The sequence below is a fragment of the Haemorhous mexicanus genome, chromosome 2 (assembly GCF_027477595.1).
Source record: "Haemorhous mexicanus isolate bHaeMex1 chromosome 2, bHaeMex1.pri, whole genome shotgun sequence".
Lineage (NCBI taxonomy): Eukaryota > Metazoa > Chordata > Aves > Passeriformes > Fringillidae > Haemorhous > Haemorhous mexicanus.
The window spans coordinates 98617874-98632621 of NC_082342.1; the positions used below are offsets into that span (position 1 = coordinate 98617874).

The 14748-nt window shown below is 35.8% G+C and overlaps 1 protein-coding gene across 1 annotated transcript in view; it reads right to left on the reverse strand.

Moving 5' to 3' along the window:
* The window catches only part of MYO16 (myosin XVI), a 259909-nt gene that overhangs the window by 71419 nt on the left and 173742 nt on the right, over window positions 1-14748 (reverse strand). The window contains exons 24-26 of the mRNA XM_059839709.1: window positions 12918-13093; window positions 8540-8620; window positions 8081-8286 (exon numbers count right to left, since the gene is read on the reverse strand). Of these exons, the coding sequence (XP_059695692.1) occupies window positions 8081-8286; window positions 8540-8620; window positions 12918-13093 (463 nt within the window). The remainder of the gene's footprint in view (window positions 1-8080; window positions 8287-8539; window positions 8621-12917; window positions 13094-14748) is intronic.

A 14748-nucleotide genomic window follows, 5' to 3' on the forward strand; every position in this document is an offset into this window, starting at 1 on the left:
GTGCTGTGGTAGGTATTTCAGCTACTTGTGACAACATTTTTCCATGTTTAGAAATAGCACAAGCTTTAAAATTCACAGATGTAAAACATGAATAGATTTTTATAGGGATTGTAAGGGTTATTTAGTGATCTAATAAACATTTTGTTAAATCTGATGGATAAGAAATGTCAAGTGCTAGTGGAAAGCAGAGGTATCAAGGGTGGCACTTCAATCTAGAAATTAAATAAACATTTTAAAAATTCACAGATCCTGAAATTTAAATAAAGAAAACTGCAAAAACTGCTGAAAGAGTTCAGCCAGAATTATACTTGTGTGTGCCCAATAGATCTATGATTGCCAAAAGAAAATAATGTAGTTGAATGAACCTAATAGTGGAGGGAGAACAATACTATGAGATTCTCACCGAGACAGCCTAAAAACTGGGACATTCTCTATTGCACAAAACACCAGACTCTGCAAGAAGCTTCACTAAGTTTTATGCATTCTATATTAAATGTAATATACATAATGCTGGAAGATTATTCAGATTATACAACAAACATTTGAAAGTTAGGAACCATCAGACTTAACTGGCCATGTCATCTTTATTTGTCTGTATCTGGCTATTTAATTACCTAATTACATCCTCCTGCTCAAGGGACTCCTTTTCTTGTCAATCTTGTAGAACTGTAAAGTATATGACAGATATGAATAATTCAACTGACTTCAATTGTTTACACACATTTACACATTTGTAATTGCTTTAGCAAATGAGGGTTGCATTGCAAGCTTCTGAAGATGCCTGAGCAAACAATGCTGATATTTATTTTTGCCTTCAAAATATAGCTAGATGCCTTCTAAATAAAGTCAGGTGTCTAGTCTTCCACTGAAAACTCCAGTCAAAAGAGAAACTCTTTTCTCTTATAGTCAGTCATTTGTGCACTCTCACTAAGCCCCAGAAACACCAGCAGCTTTACCATCCTCACAGTCCAAACTCTGTGACATGCAACATAAGCATTTATTTTTGCTTTTTCAAGACTAATACCATGGGCAAGAGAACTAATGCCATAGTATAGCTTCAAAAACTGCATCTGTCTTGGCTCCAAAATGTTGTTTTCTGATTTTTTTTGAGCCTGTTACAAAGCATTAATTCATTCCCTTGGCACAGAATGGAGCTACACTGATTCTGGGAAATACCTGCAAAAATGGATAAACCTAAGACTAATCAGTTGAATCCCATCCTAAAAGTGATCACTTTTCTTTACACCCTACAAATAAAGTCTTGGTTATTTAGGTAAGTCACCACAGGCATATCAAGTTACCTTGTGAATTTCTTGTTTCTAAAATATCAAAAAAGGACCTAATGGAGAGAATGGAGAAAACAAGCTAAATGGATACAAAGAAACAACTCCAAAGGGGTAAAACAGAAGATTCCAACAGTCAGACTGCGTGGAAAGAGCTATTTGGTTTTTCTACAATATGAGTAGCTTGGTAACTCTTGCTACACTATCCCATTGTACAAGTAGATTTTTGTAGCCTTTAAGACAGTCCCAAATATCTAGTTACATCTCAGGAAATCCCCAGGGTGATTTACTCTAATCCTAGGCTTATCAGGGAGAATGCCAGAGCATTCTGGGTTTTGGTCATCTCCCACAGTATAACCAATCCCTACCAGTAAGGTTTCATGAGGAATTAGTAATTTAGAGTAACCCTGAGTGCTGTAAATTATCCTAAACTGGGTTCCCCTATCCAAAAGGTTGGTGAAAGGAAAAGAACAAATAAAAGCTGAGGGTAGAAAAAGGAAGAAGGGACTTTCAGAATGATGGTGTTTGTCTTCCCAAGTCACCAGTACTCATGATGAAATACTTTCCTGTCTGCCAATAGCAAGTAGAAAATTAGTTCCTTATTTTTAATTTATTGGTTTCTTTTCTCCATTCAATTGTATTTATTTCAACCAATGAGTTTTCTGACTTCTCTCCTAATTGTCTCCCCCACCCCACTGAGGAAGGAATGAGCTAGTAGCCACAAGGGGTGAGCTGCCAGCTGGGGTTAACCAATGACACTTCTTTATTCAAGGGCTTTATTTGGGGTGCTGGTGGATGAGAGGTGAGACATGAGCTGGCAATGTGCATTTGTAGTTCAGAAAGCCAACAGCATCCTGGTCACACAAAAAGTGTGACCAGCAGGTCAAGGGAGGTGGTCCTGCCCCTCTACTCTGCCCTTGTGATTCCACTCCTGGAGTGCTGTGTCCAGCTCTGGGGTCCTCAGAACAAGGCGGACATTGACCTGTTGGAACAAGTCCTGAGGAGGGCCATGAAGATAGTCAGAGAGCTGGAACACCTCTTCTATGGAAACAGGGGGAGGGAGCTGGGGTTGTTCACCCTGGAGAGGAAAAGGCTCCGGAGGGATCTTACTGTGGTCTCCCAGTACCTATAGTTGGCATACAGGAAAGACAGAGAGGGATTTTTGAAAAGGGCAGGAAATTATAGCACAAGGGCTTTAAACTTAAAGAGGACTGGTTTAAATTAGATATTAGGATAAAATTCTTTACTGTGGCATTGGAAAGGCACTGGAACAGGTTGCTCAGAGAAGCTGTGGATGCCTTTCGCCTGGAAGTGTCCAAGGCCAGGTTAGATGTGGCTCTGAACAACCTTGTATAGTGGAAGGTGTCCATGGCAAGTCATTTGGAGCAACACGATCTTTAAGGCCCCTTCCAATCCAAACCATTCTATGATTCTATAGGAATTACCAAAATTTCCAAGGCACAGACATTTTGAAAATCACAGTTTTAAACTTCAAGGATGACCTTCACTCCTCATGGGAAGCTAGTCATTACCAGGTTTATGAATTTGTGTTTAAAGTGCCCTCAAAACTGATGACTTTAAGATACTTTATTTACTCACCTTTGCTTGCATTCTGAAAGAAAGACAAATAAAAAGGATTACCCTCTATCAGAAATATTACTTCTAGTTCTAGATCTGAAGGAACAAACTCCACAATGGCAAGACTGCCATTTGATATAAATTGATATCATTACATCTACTTTAATGGAATACGGCTTTTGAAGCAGCAGTCAGATTGCCTCTTGCTCTCCTTGCAAAGATTTAAGGTATCATGGCACATATCAATGTAGTGCTCTATGAGATTACTGATGCTGCATAGCAGACAGTAAAGCTGAAAGGGCCAGTGTGATGATGGTCCATCACTTTGCAATCTGCTCTGTACATCATTCTCACTAATGCCCTAACTTACTCATGAGAGTCTGAAATGTTCTGCTGACTTTTTAAATTCAAAAATTATATATTATAAAACATTATAACTTCTCTGCTTTCAAGAGGAAAAAAAAGGGAGAGGGGAAAGAAAGACTAAAAAAAGCCAACAACAAAATGCTTCTGGACAAAGAGAGTACAGATATACAATGATGACTCATGCATATGATTTACAAACATAAACAACACATCTGCGCAATACATCATCAGCTAATAGCACAGATTTGGTGAAAATATTACAACAGCTATTAAAAAGGGCTTTATAGGAAAAGGACAGACATTACTTGACTGAGCGGTGATATCAGCATTAGTATAATCTTTCCTGAGAAAACAAGGCATCTCTTCAGAATGATCTCTTAACAAAGTCAATTATTTGAAAGAGTTAATCACAATTTAGTACTCTGAAGCACTAAAGTTTTGATGTAAAGATCACTATCGGTGCATTTCATTATCAATGAATGTTGCCCTGACCAGAAGTACAGAATTCCGGATCTGCAGTTCAGTTCAGTTCAGTGTTGAAGAACACATTAATAACTTCATACCAAAATCAGAGGAAAACCTGTAATTAGAACAGTCTTTGAACATACTTGTTTCACCCTCACTGCTATGATTACCATAAGAATACATTATCATTGTGTCATATTCTTCCTTCCTAATATTTCCTATTAAAATGGATGTTTCACCATCTTTTGAAGTTACTTTAAAACAAAAAAAAAATCATCAGAATGTTAACTCTTTATTTCCTTTTTTAAAATAAAGCCTAAAGTTGGTGATTTAGATATTTTTACCTTATTCATAAAGGAGAGCAAGGTTAGATTATGAAAGGAGGGAGAAGAAGGAGAAAAAGAGGAGAAGATGGGGAAGAAAGGGGAAGGAAAAGGACAAGGAAGAGGAGGAGGAGGAGAAAGAAGAAGCCATGACATTATACCTCCAAATCAGCACCTGACACTGTCTTAACAGGATAAATAACTACTTTTAAAGCTTCATAGCTGCATTAGCCTAGGTAAAACTAAAGATTAGATTGGTGCAATTTAGGCAATTTTAAAAGATTATTAGAAATAGTAAATCATAACATTCTAGTGACTTATCTCTTCTTGCCACCATACTGTAAGGAATGCCTCTACATACAACCTTCGTGTTCTCCTTCACACCATGAAATTTTCTCTGCTCTTCCTTGATTAGCAACAGAAGGCAGGATGGGACCTCCATGATGGAAAACACAAAGGTAAGTTGATAGAATTAAACCCAGGAAAGACCATCTAGAAACCTGAGAGACAGTAATGAAATTCCAAGAAACACTCAAAAAGTGCAGAAATAAATGCAAGGAATAGAGCACTAGAATCCGGGCTTTCTGAACAACATGATTTTTGCCAAAGAAATCCTGCCATTCTTATCTGCTAAGTGAAAGGCTCAAATTGCTTATCAGTCCAATAATCCGCAGAGGTTATCCTGAGCTTCAACAGCTCTGAGTGTTTCCTGCAAACTGGCAGGGAAGGCTGACAGAGATGCCTCATTTAAGGACCTGTGTAACTGGACCTTGCAGTCTCCACTGCTAAGCAGTGTCCCAGCCACAAGAAACCTGGGACATGTGAACCTCAGTTTCTGAGTTAGTAGTGCATAAATTCTTCCACGGACAAGGATACTGAAATGCAGACAGAGAAAAAAACCTGTGTATAGTTTAGAAACTTGGTGAGCAGCATTAAAGTAGAAAGAAGGAATTATTTTGATTTTTATTTCAATTTAGAGAACCTGGAGTGTTAGTAAAGGAGGATGCTATGAAAATAAAATTTTTCAGAGATAGTGAAACAAAGCATCTTACTACCTCATTTTTACCTGAACATCCCTGAACAGCTGTATTCTTGTATTTTGCTGAGGTCACCTCATGGGTCTTTGATCCCTCTAAGTACTTTCAAAAATTTATATTTGAAATGGCTTTTGCATGTCTTCCTTGAGCACCATGTGTGGTGAATGACACAAAAGTCAGCCAGGATCCCTTTTATTAATTGATGCAAAGAGATTAGATTCTAGATATTAAGCTTGTATAACGAGGCTCTGTTTGTGCCCCAGAGAGTTTCTGAGCCCTGTTGTTCTGCACTGGAAACAGCGCAGACACTTGATATTTATTTTTCCTGTTCCATGGCACTGACTACCAAAACCATAATAACTTACTGTTTCTACTAATGGGCTGTTTGTATATCTTATTCTAAATTGGATACATTTTAAATTAGAATTATTTTAAATCAGAAATAATTTTTAATAAGATATCAAAACAAGAAATACTGGAAAGAAACAGCAATCTGCACATAGTTGCTAATTCAATGGCTATTTTACTGTTTTCTTTCTTCCAAGAAAAAATATATTTGAAGATACCTAAACTATGTGTACAATTTAGACTGCAATTTGGAAACTTTAAACCCTTTAAAAATTTGTTTGTGCCACTGCCTTGACTTAAAAAGCAAAGCTAGAACTTAAAAAAATAGTCCATTGAGAACCATTCTGAAGATAATAAGCAAAATATATGGATGGGTAAACTTTTCCAGGAGTGTAAAATGTGTACTACTCAAGGTTTTCTGCTTTTAAGGTAAGGTAAAAACTGATCCCTGTCTCCCTGGTCACAGAGCTTTAGAAATTGAGCCAACACTGCAGGTAAATTCAGCAGAAACACTGCATTTGGAGTTGGCAAATCTGTTAAAATCACATATATGATTTCTTAATTATCCTACTTTAACAGGATTTAATAGCATCTGATCTTATCTGACCTTATTCTCATTTTATCATATATTCATTGAGAAGAAGTGTCACAGCTTCCATTTAAAAATGAGAAATTCCATAAGATTTCTCTTCTGATCAGCAAATTTTGGTGATTGAGGGGTTCACCTCACAGCTGGCAACTTTTACTTTGATAAGACAGAAGCAGAACCAGTAAACCCAAAAGGATAGCAACAGAAATAATGATTAAACTTTGTAGCCAAGGAAGATATACTCTTGCAAAATATGACATTTCTTTAGCTACCTCTCTCTTAAGCCATTGTAGGAGTTCAAATAGAACTCATGAATAGGTTAAATACAAGTCATATTAATCCCTAATTAAATAGCAGTAGAAATTTATTCAAAGTCATCCAATTAAGAATGAACTGCTAATGTCTGATTGGTGATAGAATATAGGTTTTCTAACATTCCATCCCTTTGCCAAAAAGTGTCCTAATTCAAACATACTTTCTTCTTGTAAGCCTGAAGAAAAAAAAGGTGTTTTTATTTTTAATTAATAGCTATTGTGAATTCTGACCCCATTACCTATATGATAAAGAAGATCCAAAAAGTAAATGCACAGAAACTGCAGGGATGGTGAGGGAGGACAGTAATTTCCTAACTTTTGGGAATTCAGGTCGGGATTAGGGCCACAAATTCTCTTTAGAATACTAGAAATATCAGTTTGACAGCAAAGGAAATAAGAATTTGAAAGGTGAAAAACTCCATCACGTTCAGGTGTGTAAGCCTATAAGGAAATACGACAAAATCAGTTCTCATTCCAGTCAATGAATAGTAAGACAAGACCAGAGTATGGCTGAACAGCCAACAAAACTAATACAGTTAACAAAAAACCACCAAAACCAATTATCTGGTTTCTAAAAATATCCTGTTTAGTTACCAAGGCAATATAGAGATGCAGCACAAATGAGGATTTTTAGGAAACTTTTCAAAAAGCTAACTCATCATCTCTGAATGCAATATTTCTTTCTTACCTGCAGTCTGTTGGCTGCAAAAACACAGCAGAGATTGCCCATACAAACTCAGAACATGAAAGCTTTCCCAAAGCTCCCATTATGTGCATCTTCTCCTCAACCAGCCTGCCCAGCTTGATTCACACTGGAGGATGAATATTGTGGTAGGGCACAGATGGTTTATTTGTGAAAGAGGTAGAAGTATAAACTCCTATACTCCTCACTGTTGGAGTATTTATGGAGGAAAAAAACTTATTGCCCATGCAGTAATTTAACAGCCACACCTTTTTCCAAGAAGACAACTCAAACTTATGTGTAAGCAGCTAGTGCTGTTTTTCAGAAGTAAAATAATAAAGGCCAGATCATGACTGGTTGATATACATCAATCAAGGGGATTGGAACTTGCCTTGAGTGCATGAGGCTGCTAAACAAATACTTCTTGGGCAAGACAATCCTCTTTCTTTCCCAAATCTTTTAAGAATTAAGTGACCCAAAACTCCAATACTGAACTGGGAATGGGGAACAAGAGTTTGCCTTCTGATAGAAGCAGACCTTTTGTCTTTTCACATTAATTCTATATGTCACTGATTTCTAACAATAATAAAAATGGAGTTGTGATATGAGCATTAGTACCTCATGACCAGGCATAAACAAATCCTAGCCTATGAGATACAAATAATGAATCCATGACATCTACACCTAGAAAGCTGAAAAATTAGACTATTTCTCCTTCTCCTTTTTAATTATCTGCAGACAATATACAGTATTTTATATATCTTAAATCATACAAATAGCATAAATTGTAAAAAAGGGCTCCTTTATGAGGTCATACGTTTTTAATCTTAATTTTTCTGATGATCTTTATAAATTCATTTCCACATATCAATATAGATGTTATAAATGTATCGATTTGTAAATATATTTCTAAAGTTCATTATTTGTTCAATCGAAAAGTAGCAGGCCTATACCCCTTGCAGGCAGACAAGATTTTCTCTGAAAAAGTCTGAAAGACTCATAAGAAAATCAACATTGCAAACACTACCAGATCACAACAGAAGGCTTTGTACTGTAGGTAACAAAAAAGGTTTTATGAAACTTGAAAGAATTTACCTTGACAAGAAGTCTGTGAAAGAGAGACGTACTGGATACCCGTGTCGGATAATTTTGACCATGTCTAGGACACCAATATACTGCAGTTGAGCAGACACATAAAAATTATCAAAAGTATCTGGCAACTTGGAGTTATTAGGTTTTATACAATGAACAGAATGTGGTGTGCAATTCTGAAGCTTCCCAATAATATCTGCAAGAGATTTCTGGGGAAAAAACAAACAAACAAACAAAACAGCAATTATCAATCATTCTTGTGCAGATAAGACAATTGTTCAATACACATTCTCCTCCTAACTTTTTAACATTATTTTCTCAAAAGGGTTGACCAGGTCATGCAAGTCACTTCTTCAAACATAAGATTTTTCTTTCTTCTATTGCAATCTGCAGAGGGTAATCCTGCCTTTAAAACATCTGGAGATTCTTTTGCAAATTTCTGCCCATAAGATGTCCACTGACCCTGAGCTGTATTGCCACAGTGGTTGGGCCCCCTCGTTCCAGTCTCTGAAGAAATGAGGATGTTCCTTTCTTTTTCAACAGCTGTGGAAGAGAAAAGCACACGCTCAACAATTTCATCTCAAGATGGGCAGTAGACCTTTATTGTCATTGCTGCAGTTGACTAATGAAGGCAAAAATTTGTGCAAACACTGTGCCATAGACAAGGATTGAGTTTCAGAAAGAAATGGGAAGTGGATAAATATCCTCAGGTATTTGCAGAGCCATGACTGGTAAATTTTGATTTCAAAAGCAGCTACATACATTATAATGATAATTCACCCTTTACAAACAACTGGGCAAATCAAGATGTTTCAGGACTCTGTGGCAGAAGTAGGACTTGTGCAGTTAGTATCCCATGGAGTCTAGAAGCAGCATAATTCTGTAACACTGTAAGAAGGTGCCTTATGCCTTTGGCAGATGTTTAAGTCAGTAAATGTAAGAGTACAGATCATTTAAAAAAATCTCAACAGCAAAAAAAAATATACAAATATTTAAAAAAAATCTTCTAATTTCTTCTTGCACATGTAAACACAGTTAAACTTCTCTTTTTTTAATACATGTTCACCAATTTGAGACATAAATTATTAACAACTTCCTATCTCATTAGAACCAATATTACCCCATACACCAGAATTGGGAGGTGAAAATGAATTTATTTTTCGCTGCTCTACTTCCTGTCTTTGGGACTGACATGGAAATAATCGTAGCAAAAGTGGTCCCAGAATTTGGGGTCTTTTGTTAAACTTTCTACAGAAAGGCTGGCAAAATTATTGCATTCCAGGATTTGAAAAAGCTGTGAGATTTAAACCCCCTTATCAATGACAACCTTTTCACCTCTGACTCTCCATTGCCTTTCTTCAGTCCACTTACCCCATAAAAATCCCATTCTTTGAGTCAGCATATTCTGGCCTACTGCTTTTTCCAGTTTTATCAAAAAAGCTTACTTCTTCTCAGCTTGGCCCATTCAAGCCAAATGCCATTAAAAATATTGTAGTGCAAGCAATTTTCTACTCACCATGCTAAACTTTGGGGCTCTTTTTTATTTTACTCACATGCTAAACTTTGGGGCTCTTTTTTATTTTACTACTTATATGCAATAAAATTTTAAAGGCAAATTCACCCTCAACTTCAAAACTAAAAAGTAAAAGAGATCTGCTTGTTCCAGTTTTTCTCATAAAAAGGACAACTAACATGCCAATGACATTTTTCAGTAAAGTTTAAAAATAACTGAGGAATTTAACCAAAATAGATTTTTCTCCAACTTATGGATAATGGTGTCACCCCTTCCTCTCAATATTTAAATCAATAGTTCAAGATTGTTTCTTGACTTAGTGGGAGATCTAAGAACAACACTTCAGATGCTAAAATTCCTGCCTGCTCTCCCATGTTACTTATGACTTCCCATGGGAAAGAAAATTTTGTTTCAGAATGAGAGAGAAAACAAATGAAAAATGAAAAAAAACCAGAAAGACAAAAAATTCATTTAATTCAAACTCTCAAAACTTGGACATCTTTAAACTTCAGCTATGGGCTAAGGAAAAAGGCTATATTACCCAAGCTGTACCTCTCCATTGCCCTGTAGTATACATTGGAATATCTTGCACCTCTAATCTACAGAAAAAAACCACCACATATATCTATATTTGAAATCTCTGTTTAGAAGCTAAAAATCTCCTCCTAAAAATATCTAAAGACTTTTGCTGTATAAACTCTGAAACATACCAATTCTTCCAAAGTAAGTGGGGGGAAGACAACAGAGCCGAAATATGCACCAGGAAAAGATTAGAGAAAAACAAGGGAGCAAGAGTTGATGTGTGCAAGAGTTTGAGAGTACCAATGAAGATATCTTTTATCTGAAAAGGGCACATGATCTTCATAAGTCACAGAGGCTTGAGCTGGCATCCCCAAATTCCTATGACTCCTTATGTGCCCCAAGCTTCCAGCCAGTTAAAAGATCTGTTCATGTCTGCCATAGAATGGATGCATTGCTGTCTTGGATCCTACCATGCTAGCATTAGTTCAAAGAGGTGTCCTTACTTGTGCCAGCATGCTCAGCATCAAGAGTCATTTATGGAAAGGAAAACAGATACATGGCCATATGTAGAGACATCTATAATTATATAACCAAGCTTTTAGCTGGGATTGCAGTGACAAGATGAAAGAGGAAGGGACTCACAACAAAATCCTGCTTGACATTAACTTTCTCTAATTCCCTTCCCTGGATATGGTGGAGCCTACTTACTGTCCATATACAGCACCATGTGTACCTCCCATTTCATAATTCCTACTGCCTACAGTATGATGTATGTTTTGACTCAAACTTCAGATATAAAAGGAATGTCAGTCTCTGGTTGATAATTTTTGCCTTAATGTCTCTCCTTCTCTCCCTCCTCTATTCTATATTTTTTTCTCTTTGTTGTCATTAACCTCTGAACAAACTCCAATAAAAATATGGTGGTTATGATTTTCCAACTCATAATAATTTAAATTTTAGGCTGACAAGATAAAGCCCCTTACATTGCATTTGCAATTACAGTAAAAAATAACAAACCCAACATTATTTCAGTCCACCAAAGCAGATTTTCAAGGCTATATTGAAAAAGGGAAGGTGTTATTTGGGACTGCACAGTTATGGATGTGGGCTTGATCCACAACAGAATTTAAGAAGTTACCTATTTCCAGCTCCTGCAGTGAGTGCCTATTCCAAAAAAGTAAGTGTTGCTTTTTGCCAATGGAACTGCTTAGATTCCTAAAGTTCTGCTCCAGTCCTGCGGGGCAGCACAGTACCTTGCTCAAATTAGGCCAACTTAGTATCAACAAAGTGTTCTGTCTCACCTGCACAGCTCTTCTCAAAGCCTGTGTTTGAGAAGCAAAGCCATCCTTGTCTCTGCAGACAGATGAAGGATGAAGTTCTTCCCACCTTCCAACTAATGCCTAAAGGTTTACAGCATTCTCACTGAATTTGAAATTTCTGACTTCAGATATCATGCTTCTGAAAGGAATTGAATGTATCCTGTCTCTCAAGACAGTAACTAAAGGTTAAAAGCAATTCTGGACATGTCAAAACCAGCATAATTTCAGAGATCCCAACTGCGCAGTGTTTTGCCCTGGTTTTTAACTCAGATATGTTTTTCATACTTTGTCCCATGTATGGGACTAGGATCTTTTTCACATCCTTAGGAAGCCTCCTCTAGGAAGTTTTACTACAGTGGAAAGGCACCTAAAGGCACCTTGCAAGGCTCAGCTGTTTGCTAAACATAGCCTTAAACCAACATCATTCACTTCAATTTAAGTTTTTCCACTGAGATTGCTGACAAGAACAGTAGTCAGGAATTATGGTGTTATCAGCAGGGGGACTATAAGGAAAGTCCCATTGCTAAAGTCTTCCACAATGACACATGAGTGCAGGCTCCCTAATCCCATGGCAGAATCAATTTTATGCAGCTGTAAACCAAAAATAGAGTTGTAAGATTCAAGAAGCCTGGTGAGGCAGCTGATGTATTGTGAGAATTGTGTGCTTCTTTTCTTGAAGGATAAATTCCAAAGCTCTGTCATGAATTAACTCACTAAATCACATTATTTCTTTTCAAAAGAGATGTTCCATGTGACATGAACAATTAATTTTCTGATAATCTTCAAAGTTTCTCTTCCGCTCCTCTCTTTTTTTGCTTTTGCTTATGGTTTGTGGATGGTGTTTGTTTGGGTTTTTTTTAAAAATTTTTTTCTGACTTAGCAGGAAAAGAAGTAAGTTTAGAAATGAGGCATATTTGATTTGATTAAAAATTGACTGGGAAAATTTACTATAAGACACCATTTAAAATAACAGTGGCCAAAATTTAAATTTGATCTTCATATGAACCACTCAAAATTGTGTTTAGCAAACCAGAAATCTTCTCATGCTGACATAATAAGAACATTAGGAATTTATTTTTCCACTTTCTATGTCTTAATTTACTCAACTATTCACCATAAAGCCTTTCCAGGAGAAAAAATGAAGAAGTGTTCCTATACAACCAAAAATTAGTAAGACTGGACTGACTGCTAGTAAGTCTTGAAAACAGGCAATCCTGGAATGATTCAGACTTGAAGGACCTCATCATCTTGTTTGACCTTCTGCTCAAAGAGTCCAAGAAAGAGATTTCTGAACTAGAATTATTAGTGCTCATAAATTAGAACCTTTTCTCACTTTTGCTGCTTTAGTGTTGGTACTAAGTACTAAATTATTTTAATAACATTATGACTACAGAGAATGAAGCAGAGAACAAGATGATTTCAGAAATGACAAAATAACAGAAAAATCTTCAAGGAGCCAAGAGCAGAAAGAATCCTAAATTCTTACCTTGCTGAGTTCAATATACTTCTTTGCTTCTCCACTTGCACAAGTTACAGATGTTTTTTTACTGAGCAAAGCTGCTTTACACCCTTTGATTTTAAGGGAATGATACGGAGGAACAAGTGATCCAGTTTGTGTCAGTTTGGACTGGAACAATTGATTGATGACCACATTTTCACTAGCTGGAAATAAAAAAAGAGAAAGAAATGCATGAAGATAAAATATAAGTTAGAAAATTATATTTATGGTATTTGTCAGTAAAAAGACACACAATAGGAGAGAATTAAATAAGTAAACCTAAAACAAACGGAAAATTCAAAAAATGAGCATTATCAAAGTTATCAAAGAAAATTCAATGTCTTAAAATAGTAACACCATTTTTAACATATTCAGGTCCAGTGCTGAACCAATAGAGGGCATAAACCAAAACTCTTCAGACTGATCTGTCTAAACTTAATTACTTATGGGATCATCACCTCTGAATTTTGTTCCATTACAGATTCCCAATTTATCCATCTATTAAAGCAATGTAAGAGATGAGTTCTGCACAATTTCCTGACATGTAGTATTTAGAAACAATCAAGGAATTTGACAGAAATAAATTATACGCACTCATTGCACTGAATTATATATGCAGAAAACATGAGCAGGGATTTAAAAAAAAGGCAATGTAAAGAACAGGACTGTAGAAAATTTGGTGTCTCTATATCAAGATCACACTTAAAAACATTTACAGAAAAAAGACAATGGCATACAGATACATTATTCCTTGTACATATGCTTCTAGGAGGTGCTTTTAAACAACAACAAAAAAATCTGAATTTTAAGACAGATAGTATACTTTCTTCTAATTTCAGTCTAATTGTCCTTTATAGATTTATGGTCACAGGGTTCTTAGGTGAACATGATAATTACATGCTGCTCATACTGCCACAGCACCAATATGTGTTAAGAACTCATTGTGTGATACATCTTTAACCATGCTGAATTCTGGTTAATTTTTTTTTTTTAAGAATTGGAAAACTGGCATTATGATCACACACAAAATATGAATAAACAAAAACTACAGAAAGATGCATGGGATAAGCATCATAAATAATAGCTTAGCAGGTAAAAATCTTCAGTTTGGTCTTTAATGAATAGTTACAGGTTTCTTACTATATGATAAATGTAATAGATTTGTTTCTCTTTTTCTGTGGAGATTCCTTACTTAACAAGAACAATAAATTTATGAAGAAGATATGGAAACAGACAATGGAAATTATTCCAGCATAATCAGTGGGCATCAATATGTTTAAAATGCAATAAGTAGGATTAGGACAGGCATAGAAATTATGTCTTTCAAATTAAAATAGATACATCCTATGTCGAAAGTCTCTTCTGATACTTTTCAGGCAGGTATGTTCCACATTCCTACACATATATACAAATTACTTTAATGTTATTATAGTTAAAAGTTTTGATTGGGGAAATGAAATTCAATGAATATCAAAGGAAGCATGAACTTAAGTTATATATTACACAGCTTATAAAACTGACTCTAAAGCAAATATGTCCCTGGCAATAAACAGGTTTTAAGCCTAAATCACTTAAAAAAGAAGGCACTTAGCCCTTAAACAAGTGACATGGTTTTAAATATTCTCGCAAAATTTATTATTATTATTATTATTATTATTATTATTATTATTATTATTATTCCTTCTCAGTTGTATATACTTACCCTCATCATATTAAACTTTTTATATCCAATCTCATCCTCCACTCTTGCTTTTTAACAGTTGCATAGCTGATTACAAAAAACAGCAATGAAAGTGCAAAAAGGGACTATGTGAGAGAA